Source organism: Triticum aestivum, chromosome 7D (genome assembly GCF_018294505.1).
Source record: "Triticum aestivum cultivar Chinese Spring chromosome 7D, IWGSC CS RefSeq v2.1, whole genome shotgun sequence".
Lineage (NCBI taxonomy): Eukaryota > Viridiplantae > Streptophyta > Magnoliopsida > Poales > Poaceae > Triticum > Triticum aestivum.
In genome coordinates this window covers 55165496-55183277 of record NC_057814.1, presented here as the reverse complement: position 1 = coordinate 55183277, position 17782 = coordinate 55165496, and the positions used below count along the sequence as shown (strand labels likewise).

The 17782-nt window shown below is 41.0% G+C and overlaps 1 protein-coding gene across 2 annotated transcripts in view; it reads right to left on the bottom strand.

The window, feature by feature from the left end:
• Window positions 1-351: 351 nt before the first annotated feature.
• The window catches only part of LOC123166799 (early nodulin-93), a 29496-nt gene continuing 12065 nt past the window's right edge, over window positions 352-17782 (bottom strand). The window contains exons 1-3 of one of the 2 annotated variants that reach the window (XM_044584599.1): window positions 1047-1346; window positions 870-931; window positions 352-789 (exon numbers count right to left, since the gene is read on the bottom strand). In XM_044584599.1, the coding sequence (XP_044440534.1) occupies window positions 604-789; window positions 870-931; window positions 1047-1110 (312 nt within the window). In that variant the 5' untranslated portion in view covers window positions 1111-1346 and the 3' untranslated portion in view covers window positions 352-603. Of the gene's footprint in view, window positions 790-869; window positions 932-1046; window positions 1347-17782 lie in introns of those variants that run through there. The other variant, XM_044584600.1, reaches the window with a different exon arrangement.

Below are 17782 nucleotides of genomic sequence, written 5' to 3'. Positions count from 1 at the left end.
GCCAACCTCGCGCTGGCTGTGGGATCCCACGACCCACCACGCCCAGACGCGCGCACCACCCCCCAGCCGAAGCCGCTTCCACCAAAACCGGGAACTTCACGCCAGCAACGCCGACGAGCCAAATCGATCCGCATCGGCCAGATCCGGCCTCCAACCGCCACTGTGCCACCATCGTCGCCCAGCACGCCGCCAGCACGAAGCCGGAAACAGAGATCTCGAACAGGGGAGGAGCAGGGGATCGAACGAATGAAATAGTGTAGCGGGCTTTTGCAATGCTATGGCAGTATGACACATGTCAAATGGTAATCCCAAACATGAAAAGGGTCACTTGAACCAAAGTTGTACAAAAACTAGTCTTTAATCTTTATTAGTTCAAGATCTCTGGAAAGATAGTAGTAAGATACACGGCTACATTATTAGTACATAATCAGATAAGTGGAAAGATAGTAGTAAGATACACGGCTACATTATTAGTACATAATCAGATAAGTGCTTGCACGCATCATCAGATAAGTCGTCGCTTCTCAGCTGGCTGAACATCATTATCAGATAAGTGCTTGCAGTTTATTGCGCACTACTAATGGATCTACTATTATAGTCTAATTAGTGGAAGGAGGTGTTCTTGAGGTGCTCCGGCGCGTCGTCGAAGGAGTGCTTCCTGGCCATGGAGAGGATGGTCTTGTCGGCGACGATGAAGTAGGCCATCCCGGCGACGGTGGAGATGATAAGCGCCTGCCCGGTGGGGTTCAGGTGTGCCTTGGCCCACGGCAGCATCCTCACGCTCGCCAGCTGAAGTTACAGGTAACGCATTCATGAGACATGCTATGAACCGTGCAAGGATTTCATCGAAGAACTGAATGGCAACTTACCGTGGGGACTGCGGCAGCGACGGTGGCGACGGCCGCGGCCTTGGCTCCCGCCATGGCAGCCTCTGCAGTTCCGAATCAACAGATACATTTTAGTCACGATCAAATTTCAGCAGAGATTGTACAGAAAGCTGCAATGTGCCCTTGAGGACCGGCACGACATGATATCGTTTTGGTTACCTTTGGAGCAGCGCTTGGCGGCGGCGAGCCTCTGGTCGAGGTGGGCACGAGTCACCGTAGACATCTTCGTGGGAGAGAGCTAGCTAGTGAACTCAAGTACACCTAGCTGAGATCAGTAGTAGTGTGAGTTGGATGAGATGAGATGGATGGACAGGTGAGGTTCTCCGGCTCGATTTATAGGTTGCAGGAAACCGCGCAACCAGCGGGCGGGGAGAAAGGCGATTTGATACAGTGGGAAGCGAGACCGTGGTTTTGAGACGGGCGGTGGTACCGGCGGGCAGACGGGATGGCCGGCGCTGCGGCAGAGCACAGGTGGCGCCGGCTCGTTGGTCATATAGAAAACCGAGCATGTGATGGGCGGGCGCTCCACTACACTCGGCACCGGATAAGAGGAGGCATCGATTGCTAGCAGGCAGCGTGTTGGTGAGTAGGATAACACGTACGTAGGAGCATGTGCGTGAGTGCCGTGTCCGTTTTCTTTTCAGGCCATGTACAGCGCCATGTAGGATAAATAATGAGGTGGAGGAGATATAACTCATAAAAAAGACTTGTCTTCTCTTATTTAAAAGAAGATAAGAGATGATCTCTTAGCACAATATGTTTCACCACATTTTTAGGAATAACTAGTTATTGTAGATAAGACTAAGAGATGACCCATTGTAGACATTTTTTTGGCATCTCTAAATTACATGTAAGACATAAGATACGACTATCTTATCAACCATTGTACATGCCCTCACATCTGTTTATGGAGAGAATTTCTTATTTGACGCTTTCTGAAAATTTACTTTCCTTTTTGGCACTCGAAAGAGAATGCTTTCCTTTTTCGAGCATCTATAGCCGGGCGCCTCAAACCCGTCACAAATGTCCGAGCGGACAGCCCGGTCACGACAATATGACCCAGACAGGTTTGGGGCGGTCTTCGCCCCCATACTCTCCCCGAATTTGGGCTGGATATGAGGGGTGCCGGCCAACCCGGGCGTTTGAGGCTCGCTTGAGCAGGTCCTGGCAAGGCACGAAGCCCAGATAGCAGTGGGGCTACCCCTGGATGCGGTAGATCCAGAGGAGGAGGAGCATGATGAAGGAGGAGGAGGATGTGGGGGACGCTGGGGCCGTGGATCTGCAGGCGATCCTCGAGTCTCTCCGGTCGGAATCGGCGGCGGAGGCCAAGCGGCGGCGTGTGCAGGAGGCGGAGGCAAAACAGAGCACAACGCGGATGGTTTGCAGGAGGCGGAGGCGGAGCACCCCGCGGACGTCAACGAGATGCCTGCGGCTATGGATGAGGAAGAGGAGGAGGAGCCGGAGCACTCCTACGCGCCCATCTACCTGGCGTCCGGCACGGACATCGTGGACATCTCCGACGGCGAAACATAGTTTAGAATAACGTGGTGTACGTATTACATAGGAATTTTTTTTGCCTGGTTTGTATGGATTTAGGGGATGAAAATGAGGTGTTTGAATGCATATCACCAAATAGGAGGTGTGACCGGTCAGTGCCCCCGAACGCGCCCGCGAGCGTTTGAGGGGCCAAATTTTCCAAGTCCGGCTGTAGATTCTCTTAGCACTAAAACTTCAATTGGTTCCCTATATGTGCCATTTCCGCCAGTTTTGACCATTAAAGGTGTTAAGTCGAACCTAAAAAGACTGCTTTACCCCCCAGTGTAGTATGTGAGCAGATTATATGATCAATGCAGAGTTAAATCATTGGATTTTAATAAGAAAATTGTCATATACCCTGCCAACAATTCATATATGCACACAATTCATATAATATCATGACAACACGACTACAAACTCTTCAACATATGCACGTAACTCATCAAGTACCATCCACAACTATCATAGCATCCAGTTTCATATAGAATACCACCAGGTGACATACATCACATACACAAGCCCAATTAGAACACCTCCAAGTCACATACATCACATAAACAACACCAAAGCTCACAAGCTCACATGATGAGCTGAGCACATAAATAGTTTCCAAAAGGAGCATCTTGAATAAACAGTATGCAAAAGCTCACATGATAGATTGAGCGCATGAACAGTTTGCAATAAACACGTAATGAACTAGATAATCACGAGCTAAGCCTTCTTTTGCTTCTCGTGCTCAATGCAGGGCTGGCTGGGTTAAATCTTTTGCTTCTTGTGCACATCGCAAGGCTGTCATTTAGCACCATAGGAATGTTTGCAATTTCTGTAGCAAGTTTTTTCCTTTTCCGTTTGGCATTTACCTTCCAAGGAACAATTGTTTGCTAGTTTGGCATATCACTTCAATGAAAAATGGGCCCAGATTAACTTGAGACAATCATGTGCATGCATGGCAACGGTAGAGTAAACAAATAATAGAAACAATGCATTACTTGTGAACCAATTTTCAAACATATTTTAGGTTACATTTTTTATCCTCAAGATTCAGAGTTAGTCAATTTTCCCGTTTTCTTAGTTTTGTGTTCTCCAAGCCTTGGCCATGGTGGTAAGGAAGAAATTAGAATACTTTCAGCAGATAAGTTGAATTTGGATCCATCCTGTAAAAGCAAGAGAAACCTAATCATGAGTACGTTCTACTCCTACAACTTCCTTATACAGTAGCACAAGCAGATCAAACCCATGTGCATATTTTCAACAAACATTAAAAGGAAGATCAATTATGTATGAACTGGAACATACTTGCTTTATATTTAAAATAAATAAAAGTATTATCTGTAAATATAGTATCCAAGATCTATGAACATACTTGCTTTATAGTATCAAACTAATGTTTTTGACTTTTTTTTCCATTTTAGATCTCACAGCAAATATTCATCTCTAAGAATACAATACAATTGAGGTGATCTCATATCTCAATCAAGACTGATTAATTTATTTATTGCACAATTGAGGTGATTAATTTATTGCATACAAAACCGTCAAATAGCCAATGATGAATGAACTCAAAGTAATATGTTATATTTGGAGAAATCTAGAGAAGAAAGAGAGGAGTCCCCCTTCTAGCCATGTCGTCGAGGCCGAGCACCCAGCTCTGCCCTTACCGATCCTACATCAGCGTCAGCCAAAGTGTAGTCGTCGCCCCACCCCTTAGCAGTCGCGCTGTAGCCGTTGCCCCACCATGCCCCCTCCGTCGCCCCACCATGGCCGCCCGAGGCCGAGACCGGTGCAGCGACATGGCCCTCCTCCATCGTGCCTTCCACCCTACCATCCATAAGTACCTCGGCCACACCCTCCTCCACACCGCTCTCCCAGCCTCGCGTCGTCGCCGTTGTGTGCCCTCCGCCGCCGTCGTAGGGTTAGGGCTAGCATCTCGCAGTAAGTCGGGGAGAGAATAGGGGAGTGAACGTGTGGGAGGGTTCTCACGCACGCGGGTTTTCCTATGTTTTTTCAGCATGCTAAATCAAGGGTAAATAGGAATTTTCATCTCAGCACTTCATGGTGTTAATAGAAAATATCGGAAGTGTAAAGAAGAAAATGAAGTTGTGGTGAAAAATTTTGGGCCAAAAAGGGAAGCAGATTTTAAGAAAGGACCAAATAAGGAATTCTCTTCTATTTGTCTGGGCGCTCCCAGTTTTTGGCCTAGCGAGCTAGCCGCGTCAATCGGCAATGAGGCCAATTATGCTAGTGGTTTGGTGCAAATGTATCGTTGGCGTCGTTCCCCGAAGTACATGATAGTTACTTAGATTTGCACTCTTTTATTATTAAGCTGAGGCAAAATATTTAACATTTTCATTAATTAAAAAGAAAACATGATTAATTTAAAAATAATTGAGCAAAAACCGTAACAACATGCCCAATAGACAACCATCATGGAACATGACAATACACATGCAACGTCCAACCTGGCTACCAACTAGACTCTGCACTTAACTAGGAAGACATCAACTGCCATGGCTGCACACAAGCATCATCGTCATCACCTATCGTCCTTGATCCACCGACTCCAACTTCACCGAAGGCGAGTATGAACAAAGCAATCATCACAAGTTGATGCACGAAACCAACATCGGTTGTGATCAACTGGGACGTAGTTACCTGTAATATGCACACACCGCAGACTGTTAGAACAACATAACCGCCTACAGTAAGTATTGGAGGCGGTATGTAATAAAAGAAGGGTATCTAATGTCAAATCCGCCTGCGCTTACTGAGTAGCTCCTGGCATGGCCTTCGCTTCTCTTTGTCTGCTGGTCCTTTGCCTTCACTTCATTTCCCTTCCCTTTCCGGGTCCTCGACCAAACCCAATGCCAAACTCGGTCCCACCAGATGAACAATTCGTAATTCTGAATAGCCGTGGGAGTTTCTAAGTAATCTCTAGTTAGTATAGTAATAGATAGATAGATTACACATATAGGATCCACAACAAACAAACCTTTCGTGCTCCATCAAAGACCAAAGAGCTGTATTCACATATGATATTTTTTTTATTGTTTTTTGAGGAATCGAGCACTCACTGTAAAACACGTAGAGAATGATTGGCCCTGGTTCTAAGGGTGTTCTAGGGATCCAATCGCGACATCGAGTTTTGCTCACGGGGTGCGAGTGCGGCAGAAAGACGTCGGTCATATACACCAGGATATGTGCTGTATTTTCTGCTTTTGTAATGATGATGTTGTAAGGTTTGGACAATTTTAATATATGGACTTGGCATTCTTGCAAAAAGAAACATAGTGTGCATCCCTGAATTCACAAACAAGCCTGCCCAACAGTATTTGGTAGCTAGTAATTGCTGATATACTCCATTACCCAATAAATGCTTTAAAATTATGTTCTCAATGAAAAATAAAGCATGTTGCCACGACACGGATGACCTCGCCGGAATGTACGACCAACATGATGATAAAACAGAGATTCCCAAAGGCACGCACTACAGACTCATGAGTTTAACGTGTATGCCACGCCACTCATTTTTTGGGTCTTTAAATCAAAGCTGTCAAATAATCTAGTTTCCAAAAGGAGTAAAGTATACATAAGCTTAAATCTCTTTGTAGTATATTGCAAAAAAGATATATAATAATTTCCTCCCATTTTATTTTGTAAGTAACTAGTACAATACCTTCTTGATAGTAGCATCACAAATATTCAGGATTAGGTAACACATGAACCGCATATATCATTTATATGTCGAGCTTACTACTTGAGGGAGAATAAAACCACACATCAAGATACAATTGATGGTGCGGGTGAATTGGCCAATCCGCTACCGAACCCGCAACAATAGATGTTCCTAGGGCAGCACACTGGATTGTACCCCACCGGTCTAGCAGCTGCATGTGCTACCGGTGTTGCTATCATCATGAGCAAGCAGACTTGCGCCATGAGAAAAACAATGAGCACTTGAAAGATGCCATTTTTCGCCATTGCCTAAGAACACAAAACAACAGAAAATATATAGTTATGCAATAGTCTGCCAACCAGTATGTTTTTGTGGTCATGACGGGTACAATTCAGTCGCCTTATATAGATGTGGTGGCATCAAGGTTATCCTTATCCTTTGTGGGGGTTATCCTTATCCAATTAATGTCATTAAATGATATGTTTCAGTTTTGGTTGGATAAAGGTTATACTTATCCAAATAAATGCCAAAAACAATCCTATCAAATGACATTACTAGTACCCAAAAATCATCAATAGCCACGGTCATGTTGTCTAATAGGTAGGGCTTACTCCCCTCATTTCAGAATAGAGTGCATATTAGTTTTGTTTGATTACACTTTGATCTAGTTTATAAGAAGGAAATATTAAAATGTACGATAGCAATCAATATCCTCAAACCCATCATGAAAAAGTTTTCATATTATATTTTTGGGAAGAATCGGCCCGTGCCACTGCCAGAGTTGCATGTTCGAGTCCTGCCACTCAAACTTCCATATTTCGGTCTAGACCACTAATGATTGTGAAAAAATTAGGTGTATGACACTGCATGTCATCTCCGTCAACTTTGGGTTGTTTCCTTCCTTTTTGGACCCACCACTTCGCCACATCAAATGCAGCCACAAGGAGATTTGATTGACCCTTTCGGGCGATGTGGGGGGCCAACGTTGTGCCATAATTTCCATTTTCCACTCCGATGTGGGCCACCAATATTGACGACAAGACTCTTTGAGTGTCCGTCGATGTGGGGGCTGCCATTACGGCCATAATTTCCATTTAGCCCTTCTGATGCGTGTCTTTCTCCATTGTGGGCTCACCTGCTATGCTCGATAGTGACCCATCCCTAAATTTTAGTTGGTAGACCCCCTTTCGCCCGCCACTTCTATTCATGTCCTCCCGCTGATCCGTCGCTACCTCGTTGCCTCCACAGCTTCCATTCCCCTGGATCATAACGGCGGCGAGGGACGGCGGCCTCTGGAACCCGATGAAAGTGTCATCTCTCCCATTGGGTAAAGAAATCAACCATTGTCTTGTGTTGTTTTGTGATTCCCTTTTTATGTTTCGAACAGTGCGGTCATGCTGCTACTTTGCATAGGTTGGTGCAATGTTGAGGATATCACTTATCGTTAGCGTCGCGGTCAGCTGGGGATTAGAGATTAATCAGAAATCGGCCGAATAATCGATTTTATCTGTCGACTATTAATCGGTCATTTTTTACAAATCCTAGGCTCCCAACACTAAAATATGCTATATTCAACACCAAGACAATATTGGACTAAAGTGTTACCTTGATTCCTAGCCATTGAATCCTCGTATGATGACAAACAAAATACAATAATAGTACATATTGCATAACAAGGTTCATCAAACACAAATAAACATAGTTTTTGCAAGCATAGTGCTATGATAGGCCCGCTTTATCGGTAGATTCCCAATAAATCGCTTATCAGAGCGATAAATCAGCCCAAATGATAAACGGTGAAGATAAGGTATAATCTTACCGGTCACCCCCGAGTAGCGATAAATTAGATGATAAATCGCTAAATCAGAAGATATTTTGAACAGTGGGTTGGTGCCACCCAGCAGCTTCATGATGTTGTTGAAGATACGGCATGGGTGTCACACAATCACTTGCCCGATGGTAGCTTGACAATTAGTGATAGGTTTTACTATCAATTGCCTTTAGACCCTACCATACTAACACAGAGGGATCTAATTAAGCAATTTAAGAAGTTTAAGATGGATGTGGGAGCTCCGGTTGTAGAAGCTCTTACTTAACAAATTCGACATACATAGTTTTACAGTGTTAAATCCAGCTCAACAAGAGGAACTTTTGTATATTCTACATATGTTTTTGTTCTTTGGAATATCTCACATGCACACTTACACACGGATGCGATATGAATATGAATGCATATTAACTCGTGTTGACGTTTAAATGTATTGGCTAGTCTCTTCCATCAGATCAGTTTTTTTTGTTGCATTCCCTAGAGCATGCACAATCTACATAGTATCAGAGCCAAGAGGTCTTGAGTTCAAGAGCGGCTAGCGCAATTAAATTGCAGTCGACTTTCGTTCCACGTTTAGACCTGAGGGAGCCACACCTGAGGGGGAGTGTTAATGTACAAATGTATTGCCTAGTCTTCTTCATCATATCGACCTTTTGATTGTATTGGGTAGTGATGACCCACAAGTATAGTGGGTCTATCATAGTCCTTTCGATAAGTAAGAGTGTCGAACCCAGCGAGGACCAGAAGGAAATGACAAGTGGTTTTCAGCAAAGTATTCTCTGCAAGCACTGAAATTATCGGTAACAGATAGTTTTGTGATATGATAATTCATAACGGGTAACAAGTAACAAAAGTAACTAAGGTGCGGCAAGGTGGCCCAATCCTTTTTGTAGCAAAGGACAAGCCTGGACGAACTCTTATGATTAACTAAAGTAACAAAAGTAACTAAGCGCTCTCGAGGACACATGAGAATTATTGTCAAGCTAATTTTCATCATGCTCATATGATTCACGTTCGTTACTTTGATAATTTGATATGTGGGTGGATCGATGGTCGGGTGTTGGCCTTCCTTGGAAAAGCCTCCCACTTATGATTAACCCCTCTCGCAAGCATCCGCAACTACGAAAGAAGAATTAAGATAAATCTAACCATAGTATGAAACATATGGATCCAAATCAGCCCCTTACGAAGCAACGCATAAACTAGGGTTTAAGCTTCTGTCAGTCTAGCAACCCATCATCTAGTTATTACTTCCCAATGCCTTCCCCTAGGCCCAAATCATGGTGAAGTGTCATGTAGTTGACGTTCATATAACACCACTAGAGGAAAGAAAACATACATCTCATCAAAATATCGAACGAATATCAAATTCACATGATTACTTATAACAAGACTTCTCCCATGTCCTCAGGAACAAACGTAACTACTCACAAAGCATATTCATGTTCAAATCAGAGGAGTATTAATTATCATTCAGGATCTGAACAAATGATCTTCCACCAAATAAACCAACTAGCATCAACTACAAGGAGTAATCAACACTACTAGCAACCCACAGGTAACAATTTGAGGTTTTGAGATAAAGATCGGATACAAGAGATGAACTAGGGTTTGAGAGGAGATGGTGCTGGTGAAGATGTTGATGGAAATTGACCCCCTCTCGATGAGAGGATCGTTGGTGATGACGATGGCTTCGGTTTCCCACTCCCGGAGGGAAGTTTCCCTGGCAGAACAGCTCCGCCGGAGCCCTAGATTGATTTTTCCCAAGTTCCACCTCGAGACGGCGACGCTTCTCCCGAAAGCTTCCTTCTGATATTTTCCAGGTCAAAACACACCATAGAGCAGTAGATGGGCACCGGACGGCTGCCAGGGAGCCCACAAGGCAGGGGGCGCGCCCAGGGGGGTAGGGTGCGCCCCCACCCTTGAGGATGGCTGGTGGGCCCCCTCTGGTGCTTTCTTCGCCCAATATATTTTATTAATTCCAAAATGACTCTCCAAATTTTTTTCAGGACTTTTGGAGTTATGCAGAATATGTCCATAATATTTGCTCCTTTTCCAGCTGCCGACATTCTCCCTCTTCGTGTAAACCTTGTAAAATAAGAGAGAAAAGGCATAAGTATTGTACCAAAATAGGTAATAACAGCCCATAATGCAATAAATATCAATATAAAAGCATGATGCAAAATGGACATATCAACTCCCCCAAGCTTAGACCTCACTTGTCCTCAAGCGAAAGCCGAAATCGAAAAATATGTCCACATGTTTAGTGATAGAGGTGTCGATAAAATAAAATACGGACATGAGGGCATGATGATCATCTTTAGAACAACAACATATATTGTCATATAATTTCTTATGCTAAAGTAACAATTCGTTCACAAGGTAAAGTATGAATCAAAACTTCATTGAAAACTAACAAACTATGATCTCAGTCATTGAAGCAATTGCAATTTATCATAACATCGGAAAGAGTCAATTTACGAGCTTTTCAGCAAGTCCACATACTCAACTATCATTTAGTCTTTCAACATTGCTAACACTCACGCAATACTTATGGGTTCAAAGCCTCAGTCATACACAGAGAAAGATAGGGGCTTATAGTTTTGCCTCCCAACATTTTACCTCAAGGGTAATGTCAACAATAATACTTTATGATAACCTACATCCGAGTGGATATATATATTTCTGGATCTTTCTCCAACACATAGTGCTTGCCAAAGGAAAAAGTGTAAAAAGGAAAGGTGAAGATCACCATGACTCTTGTATAAGGGTAGAAGATAAAAGTAAAAGATAGGCCCTTCGCAGAGGGAAGCAGAGGTTGTCATGCGCTTTTATGGTTGGATGCACAAAATCTTAATGCGAAAGAACGTCACTTTATATTGCCGCTTGTGATAAAGAAGTTTATTATGCAGTCCGTCGCTTTTATTTCTTCCATATCACAAGTTCGTATAAAGCTTATTTTCTTCACACTAATAGAGCATACATATTTAGAGAGCAATTTTATTGCCTGCACCGTTGACAACTTACTTGAAGGATCTTACTCAATCCATAGCTAGGTATGGTGAAATCGCATGGCAAAATTGGGTTAAGGGATATTTGGATGCACAAGTAGTATCTCTACTTGGTGCAAAGGATTTGGCTAGCATAAGAGGGAAAAGCAAGCCCAACATGTTGGAGGATCCACGACAATATAACTTCTATTCCGATATCAGAAAACATAACCCATTATGTTGTCTTCCTTGTCCAACATCAACTTTTTGGCATGTCATATTTTAATGAGTGCTCACAATTACAAAATAAGTCCAAGATAGTATATTTATATGTGAAACCTCTCTTTCTTTATTACTTCCTTTTAGCTGCAACAATGACCAAAACTATGTTTGTCAACTCTTAACAAATTTTATTCATCATACTCTTTATATGTGAAGTCATTACTCTCCATAAGATAATTATATGATCTGTTTATTTATTTTTATTCTTTCTCTTATTTTATTCCCTCAAGATCATAGCAAGAAAGTAAAGCCCTCAACTCAAAACTAATCTTTATTATATAGCTCACGGACTCGATTACATAGGTAGATCTCAAAGCAAAACTCAAAGCTAGATCATACTAAAATTTTATTCTACTAGATCAAGATATAACCAAAAGGATTGAACTAAGAAAAACGATAAAAGTAAAGGTGTGATGGTGATACGATACGATACCGGGGCACCTCCCCCAAGCTTGGCAGTTGCCAAGGGGAGTGCCCATACCCGTGTATTTATGTCTCTTTCTTCAGCGGTGGTGATGATGGAGTTGTTGATGTAGTAAGAATATTATCCTCCATCTTCCAAGGCATAGGTTCACCATCGTAAAAGATGAACGAGTCTCTGGGATCCTCAAATCTGCAGCCAAATTCGTCCTCTTAAATCTGTATTCATACTCACAGTTTTGGTTTTGCAGGTCATAGATCCGGGCTTGAAGATGCTCGATTTTCTCATGAAGCTTGAAGATGGCCTCCCCAATGTTCTTGGCATCCAACTTGTGGTTGTTGGTAAATTCCGCGATCATCAAGTGGTTGGCGTTGAGTCCATGTTCCACCATCCCTTGGCACTTGAAAACATGCTGCTCCATTGCTTCGAGTCTTATCTCCACGCATCCGGTCTTCGTCCCTTCAACATCACGGATGTGAAGAACCCCCTCATGCATCTCAATGGTTTGAGGGTGTCGCAGCACCTCCGCGAGGTAAGGGTTGATGACCTTCTCAAAAAACTTGTCCTTGGGGGCGCTTGGAGACGTCATGGTGATCTAGATCTGTCAGAAAAACAACTCGAAACAAGAACAGAGTATTTTGTCGTGCTACGGTGGTCAAAACCTTCGGGAGATATATAATGATTTTTTACCGACCAAAAGAAGTGTTCCACAAGAAAACGAAGTCCGGAAGGCACACAAGGTGGCCACAAGGCAGGGGGGCGCCTAGGGGGTAGGGCACGCCCTCCACCCTTGTGGTCTCCTCGTGCACCTTTCGGACTACTTTCAATTTTCCTAATTTTTTAAATATTTTAAAATGGAGAAAAATTTCCCTTACAACAGTTTTGGAGTCGGTTTAATTACCGTACCACATACCTATTCCTTTTCGTAGTCTGAAATTTCTGGAAAGTATCCCTTATGTACTCCTACGGTGTTATGGTATTAATAATATTTGTCTCAACATTTATGGGAGTACCTGAAATATAATGTTTGATTCTTTGACCATTTACCACCTTCGGATTTGTGCCTTCGGCGTTGTTGGTTTTGATGGCACCGGAATGATAAACCTCCTCGATAATGTAAGGACCTTCCCATTTAGAGAGAAGCTTTCCTGCAAAAAATCTTAAACGAGAGTTGAATAGCAAAACATGATCACCTACATTAAACTCACGCTTTTGTATCATTTTGTCATGCCATCTTTTAACTTTTTCTTTAAACAACTTGGCATTCTCATAGGCTTGGGTCCTCCATTCATCGAGCAAGCTTATGTCAAATAACCTCTTTTCACTAGCAAGTTTGAAATCATAGTTGAGCTCTTTGATTGCCCAATAAGCTTTATGTTCTAGTTCAAGAGGTAAGTGACATGCTTTTCCATAAACCATTTTATATGGAGACATACCCATAGGGTTTTTATACGCAGTTATATAAGGCCATAAGGCATCATTAAGTTTCTTAGACCAATTCTTTCTAGATCTATTAGCAGTCTTTTGCAAAATCAATTTAATCTCTTTATTGCCCAATTCTACTTGACCACTAGACCGAGGATGATATGGAGATGCAATTCTATGGTTAACATCATATTTAGCAAGCATTTTACGAAAGCACCATGAATAAAATGTGAACCACCATCAGTCATTAAATATCTAGGGACTCCAAACCTCGGATAAATAACTTCTTTAAGCATCTTAATAGAAGTGTTATGATCATCACTACTAGTTGGAATAGCTTCTACCCACTTAGTAACGTAATCAACAACAACTAAAATATGTGTATACCCATTAGAGGAAGGAAAAGGTCCCATATAATCAAAGCCCCAAACATCAAATGGTTCAATAACAAGTGAATAATTCATAGGAATTTCCTGATGTCTACTAATATTATCAATTCTTTGACATTCATCACAAGACATGACAAACTTACGAGCATCCTTGAAGAGAGTAGGCCAACAAAAACCATATTATAATACCTTGTGTGCAGTTCTATCTCCAGCATGGTGTCCTCCATAAGCCTCGGAGTGACACTTCCATAGGATCTGTTCCTGTTCATGCTCAGCTACACAACTTCTAATAACACCATCTACTCCTTCTTTATAAAGGTGTGGGTCATTCCAAGAGTGATGTCTTAAATCATAGAAAAACTTTTTCTTTTACTGGTATGTGAAATTAGGTGGTATAAATTTAGCAACAATGTAATTAGCATAATCAGCATACCATGGAGTATTACGAGAAGCATTTATGACAGCTAATTGCTCATCAGGAAAGCTATCATCAATAGGCAGTGGGTCATCAAGAACATTTTCTAACCTAGACAAGTTGTCTGCAACGGGGTTCTCAGCTCCCTTTCTATCAATAATATGCAAATCAAATTCTTTCAATAGGAGAACCCATCTAATAAGTCCAGGTTTAGCATCTTTGTTTTCCATACGATAGTTAATAGCAGCATGATCAGTGTGAATAGTTACTTAGGAATCAACAATATAAGATCTGAACTTATCACAAGCAAATACAACTGCTAAAAATTCCTTTTCAGTAGTAGTATAATTTCTCTGGGCACTGTCTAGAGTTTTACTAGCATAATGAATAACATTCAATTTCTTATCAAATCTTTGTCCTAGAACATCACCAACAACATAATCACTAGCATCACACATGATTTCAAAGGGTAAATTCCAATCAGGTGGTTGAATAATAGGTGCAGTAATCAAGGCTTTCTTAAGTATTTCAAATCCTTCTACACAATCATCATCAAAAACAAAAGGAACATCTTTTTGCAAGAGATTAGTGAGAGGCCTAGAAATTTTAGAGAAGATTTTAATAAATCTCCTATAGAAACCAGCATGACCAAGAAAACTTCTTATACCTTTGATATCTTTAGGACACGGCATCTTCTCAATAGCATCTACTTTAGATTTATCAACTTCAATACCTCTTTCAGAAATTTTATGCCCCAAGACAATACCTTTATTAACCATAAAGTGGCACTTCTGCCAATTCAAGACAAGATTAGTTTCTTCACATCTCTGCAAAACTCTATCAAGGTTGCTTAAGAAATCATCAAAAGAAGTTCCGTAAACAGAGAAATCATCCATGAAAACCTCAACAATCTTTTCACAAAAGTTGGAGAATATAGCAGTCATACATCTTTGAAACGTAGCAGGTGCATTGCATAAACCGAAAGGCATACATCTACAAGCAAAAGTACCGAAAGGGCAAGTAAAAGTGGTCTTTTCTTGGTCCTCTTTTGACATAGGTATTTGAGAGAAACCAGAATAACCATCTAGAAAGCAAGAAAATGTGTATGTTTGGATAGTCTTTCAAGCATTTGATCAATAAAAGGTAGAGGGCATTGATATTTTCTAGTAGCTTTGTTCAATTTGCGGAAATCAATTACCATTCTATAACCGGTAACAATTCTTTGTGGAATCAATTCATTCTTATCATTAGGAACGACAGTAATACCTCCCTTCTTAGGGACACAATGAACAGGACTTACCCATCTACTATCAGCAATAGGATAAATTATACCTGCCCCCAGAAGCTTTAGTATTTCATTTCTTACCACTTCTTTCATCTTGGGATTTAACCGTCGTTGATGACCAACAACTGGTTTAGCATCAGGCTCCATATTAATTTTGTGCTGACATAGAGTGGGACTAATGCCCTTAAGATCATCAAGAGTATATCCAATAGCAGCACAGAGCTTCTTTAGAGTTTTCAATAATCTTTTTTCTTCATGCTTTGAAAGGTTAGCACTAATAATAACATGATATATCTTCTTTTCATCAAGATAAGCATATTTCAAAGTATCAGTTAATTGTTTGTGCTCAGACACGGGATCACCCTTGGGTGGAGGAGGATCTCCAAGGATTTCAACAGGCAAATTATGTTTCAAAATAGGCCCTTGATTAAAGAATATTTCATCTAATTCCTTTCTTTCATTCATAAACATATCATTCTCATGATCTAGCAAATATTGTTCTAAAGGGTCAATAGGAGGCACGACAATAGAAGCAAGACCAATTATTTCATCCTTACTAGGCAATTCTTTATCATGGGGTTGTTTACGAAATTTGGAGAAATTAAATTCATGAGACATATCCCCAAAACTTACAGTAACAATTTATTTCTCACAATCTATCTTAGCATTAACAGTATTCAAGAAAGGTCTACCAAATATAATGGGACAAAAATCATCTTGTGGGGAACCAAGAATAAGAAAATCAGTAGGGTATTATATTTTCCCACACAAGACTTCAACATCTCTAACACTCCCAACTGGTGATATAGTATCTCTATTGGCAAGCTTAATAGTAACATCAATATCATCTATCTTAGCAAATGCAATATCATTCATAATTTCTTGATAAGGTAAAAGGAATTGCACTCACACTAGCACCCACATCACATAAGCCATGATAACAATGATCTCCTATTTTAACAGAAACAACAGACATGCCAACAACGGTTCTATGTTTATCTTTAGTATTGGGTTTAGCAATCCTAGCAGCTTCATCGAAGAAATAAATAACATGCCCATCAATATTATCAACCAAGAGATCCTTAACCATAGTAATACTAGGTTCAACTTTAATTTGTTCAGGGGGTGTATGTGTTCTAGTATAACTCTTACGAACCATAGTTGAAGCTTTAGCATGTTCCTTTATTCTAACAGGGAAAGGTGGCTTCTCAATATAAGCAGTAGGAACAACATGATCAACATTATAACTAATAGTTTCTTCTTCAACTTTAATAGGTTCTACTACTTTTACTTAAGTGGGAGGATGATATTTAAACCACTTCTCTTTAGGGAGATCAACATGAGTACCAAATGATTCACAGAAAGAAACTACTATCTCAGAGTCAAGTCCATACTTAGTGCTAAATTCACGAAAAGCATCGGTATCCATAAAAGATTTAACACAATCAACCTTAAGGTTTATACCTGACTCATTACCTTCGTCGAGTTCCCAATCTTCAGAGTTGCATTTAATTCTTTCCAATAAATCCCATTTGAATTCAATAGTCTTCTTCATAAAAGAACCAGTACAAGAAGTATTGAGCATGGATTGATCATTACAAGAGAGCCAAGCATAAAAATTCCGAATAATAAACTCTATTGACAGCTCATGATTGGGGCATGAATATAACATTGACTTAAGCCTCCCCCAAGCTTGAGCGATACACTCTCCTTCACGAGGCCAAAAATTATATATATATATATATATATATATATATATATATATATATATATATATATATATAGTTTCGGTCACGGTGAACCAGATGCATAGGATAAAACTTCTGATGAAATTCCAATTTCAATCGGTTGTAGTTCCATGATCCAATATCATCACATAGCCTATACCATGTCAATGCTTTTCCCTTCAAAAATAAAGGGAAGACCTTCTTCTTCACATCATCCTCGGGCAAACCTGCAAGCTTAAATGATCCACAAACTTCATCCATATAGATTAGATGCATATCAGGATGTAGTGTTCCATCTCCAAAGGATTAGCTAGTAGTTTCTCTATCATATCCGAAGGAATTTCATAATAAACATTTTCAGTAGGTTCAGTAGGTTGAGGGGCAACTCTTTTCTCATACGGTCGGGGTGAAGATACCCCATACAAATCCCTCAAAGGATTATTTTTCATAGTGACAAGTGACAGTAAATTTCAGCATGTAATATAAATGTTTCCTTACCAAATTCCACTCGGCAAAGGCGCTTCACTCCCCGGCAACGGCGCCAGAAAAGAGTCTTGATGACCCGAAAGTACAGGGGATCTATTGTAGTCCTTTCGATAAGTAGGAGTGTCGAACCCAACGAGGAGCAGAAGGAAATGACAAGCGGTTTTCAGCAAGGTATTCTCTGCAAGCACTGAAATTATCTGTAACAGATAATTTTGTGATAGGATAATTCGTAACGGGTAACAAGTAACAAAAGTAACTAAGGTGCAAAAAGGTGGCCCAATCCTTTTTGTAGCAAAGGAAAAGCCTGGACGAACTCTTATATAAAGCAAAGCGCTCCCGAGGACACATGAGAATTATTGTCAAGCTAGTTTTCAGCATGCTCATATGATTCGCGTTCGTTACTTTGATAATTTGATATGTGGGTGGATCGGTGGTCGG